Below are 2,500 nucleotides of genomic sequence, written 5' to 3'. Positions count from 1 at the left end.
TCGCTACGGCAGCAGCCTCTGGGTCGTTAACTTGGGGCAGAAGGGGTGAGTCGGTGTGACTGGGAGAGGGATCGTTATGATTGTATACATGGGTGGGTTTGTGTTTCTGTGTTGATACTCACCTGTGTGTGTGTGTGTGTGTGTGTGTGTGTGTGTGTGTGTGTGTGTGTGTGTGTGTGTAGGTACGTTGATGTAATCGAGCAGGCAGTAGTAACAGGAGAACCTGTATTGATCGAGAACCTAGAGGAGACCATTGACCCAATCATTGATCCACTGCTGGGTCGCCACACCATTAAAAAGGGCAGGTGAGAGATACACACTCAATAAAAAGTTCACCTTCTACACACAGTCCCTAGAGGGCGCATTTTCTAACACATAGGAGCACTAATGCCTGACTAATGCTGGTTCAGAGCTAGTGCTAACGCTGGTTCGAAGACATCGGCATCCATACGCGGCGAATCCGACATGTACGTGCGGCTCCGTGACATCTGTATGAATGGAGGTTGTGATCGAGAAAGTACGTAACGTTATTTTATCATTAACACAGAAAAAAGTTAGCCTTAGCATGTCGCTACCCACCTGTACTAACATGTGTGCTGATAACCGATCATATTGCGGTAAAGTAAAAGTGTATTAAACATTAGTATACTTAAGGTACGTTATCAAAGGCGCTAACAGTAACCCCGCCCATAGTCCCGCCCACAGCCCCGCCCACAGCAACGTTTTGGCGCTACTTAAGAACCACTTTTCCTGGTTCAGAGCCGGTGCTTTGGGTGTCGAAACAGAACGAACTGGTTCTGAACCAGGCTCCGAACCTGCACCCAAACTGCCTCGGTGGAAAAGGGGCACTAGAGACCACTTTTTACGTGTGTAGTGGAGTCTATAGGGCGTCTCCACTGCAAGGGCGCCCTCTGGTAATTCATCATGTTTTCTCATACAGTACGTAGACGCACCCCAGAGAGCATTACAGTACGTCACGTTTTTTTTCCACATGTGAAGGGACGCGACATGAGACACGCTGCTGAGAGCGAACACTAGCATTATATCTATAAAGAAAAAACTTTTGCCCGGATGGATGGAATGAAATAAACCGAGCAGAATCACGGCCTTTTTCCTTTCTGAGAAGCTCAAACGTCACGCCGTCTTCCACGGAAAGTACCGAACGACACGGTCCTCTTTTAAACGGGACGATACGCCGATACGCTGTTTATCTTGGCCGCCAGCTCGTGAACATAACTCAGAGTCCCTGACGCTATTTTGACGCATCTACAATAACAGTTTAGTGCATGTCCAGTATCACGGTACAGTATGCTGTTTGCACATGGCTTCTGATCTTCTAATCGTATCAGTATGAAGAAAATGAACCTTGCGTAAGACTGTAGAACTTTGTGTCTCAATTTCTTTTCAGGTATATAAAGGTGGGGGATAAGGAGTGTATGTTCCACCCCGAGTTCAGGCTCATTCTGCATACTAAAATGGCCAACCCACATTATAAGCCAGAGATCCAAGCACAGACCACGCTTATTAACTTCACCGTGACACGTGATGGTCTGGAGGACCAGCTCCTCGCCGAGGTCGTCAACCTGGAGAGACCTGACCTCGAGCACCTGAAGGTGTGTGTGTGTGTGGTGTGTGTGTGTGTGTGTGTGTGTGACGAGGGATTCCATGATAATATATACTGTATTTTCTCCGGTGAGTAACACCGAGTGTGTGTGTGTGTGTGTGTGTGTGTGTGTGCACACCAGTCCGAGTTGACGAAGCAGCAGAACACGTTTAAAATCGAGCTGAAGCATCTGGAGGACGAGCTGCTGACGCGACTTTCGGCTGCTGAAAGCAACTTCCTGGGTGACAACATGCTGGTGGAGAAACTGGAAAGCACCAAACACACAGCAGCCGAGATCGAGATGAAGGTGAATTTAATCATGGATCGGTTTAACATATTTATAAATGAATTCAAGTCTTTTGTTTGCTTCTGTGATGCTCACACACACACACACACACACACACACACACATGTACAGTATTTGCACAATTATTCACACATGGGGCAATTTAGATTTTTTTCCAAGAGCATAATAACTCCATGAATGCGTGTAGTTCTGTACTCATTTGTAGGCTGTCAGACTCTTAGTAGCAGCTTTGATTAAGCATTTGTGTGTGTATGTGTGTATATACTGTATGTGTGTGTGTGTGTGTGTGTGTGTGTGTGTGTATATATATATACTGTATATATGTGTATGTATGTATGTATGTGTGTGTGTGTGTATGTATATGTATATATATATATATATATATATATATATATATATACTGTATATGTGTATGTATGTGTGTGTGTATATGTATGTGTGTGTATGTATGTATATGTATGCGTGTGTGTGTGTGTGTGTGTGTGTGTGTGTGTGTGTGTATATATATATATATATATATGTGTGTGTGTGTGTGTGTATGTATATATATATATATGTGTGTATATGTATGTGTGTGTGTGTATATATAT

The 2,500-nt window shown here is 44.3% G+C and overlaps 1 protein-coding gene across 1 annotated transcript in view; it reads left to right on the top strand.

The window, feature by feature from the left end:
• dnah9l (dynein, axonemal, heavy polypeptide 9 like) overlaps nucleotides 1-2,500 on the top strand; it is a 45,877-nt gene that overhangs the window by 33,414 nt on the left and 9,963 nt on the right. Inside the window, exons 60-63 of the mRNA XM_047813720.1 lie at nucleotides 1-45; nucleotides 183-305; nucleotides 1,409-1,613; nucleotides 1,746-1,910. The exon at nucleotides 1-45 is cut by the window's left edge and continues 191 nt beyond it. Coding sequence (XP_047669676.1) covers nucleotides 1-45; nucleotides 183-305; nucleotides 1,409-1,613; nucleotides 1,746-1,910 — 538 coding nt within the window. The remainder of the gene's footprint in view (nucleotides 46-182; nucleotides 306-1,408; nucleotides 1,614-1,745; nucleotides 1,911-2,500) is intronic.

Source organism: Tachysurus fulvidraco, chromosome 5 (assembly GCF_022655615.1).
Source record: "Tachysurus fulvidraco isolate hzauxx_2018 chromosome 5, HZAU_PFXX_2.0, whole genome shotgun sequence".
NCBI classification, from domain to species: domain Eukaryota; kingdom Metazoa; phylum Chordata; class Actinopteri; order Siluriformes; family Bagridae; genus Tachysurus; species Tachysurus fulvidraco.
Note: the sequence above shows the minus strand (reverse complement) of the source record. Positions and strands in the feature narration are given on the sequence as shown.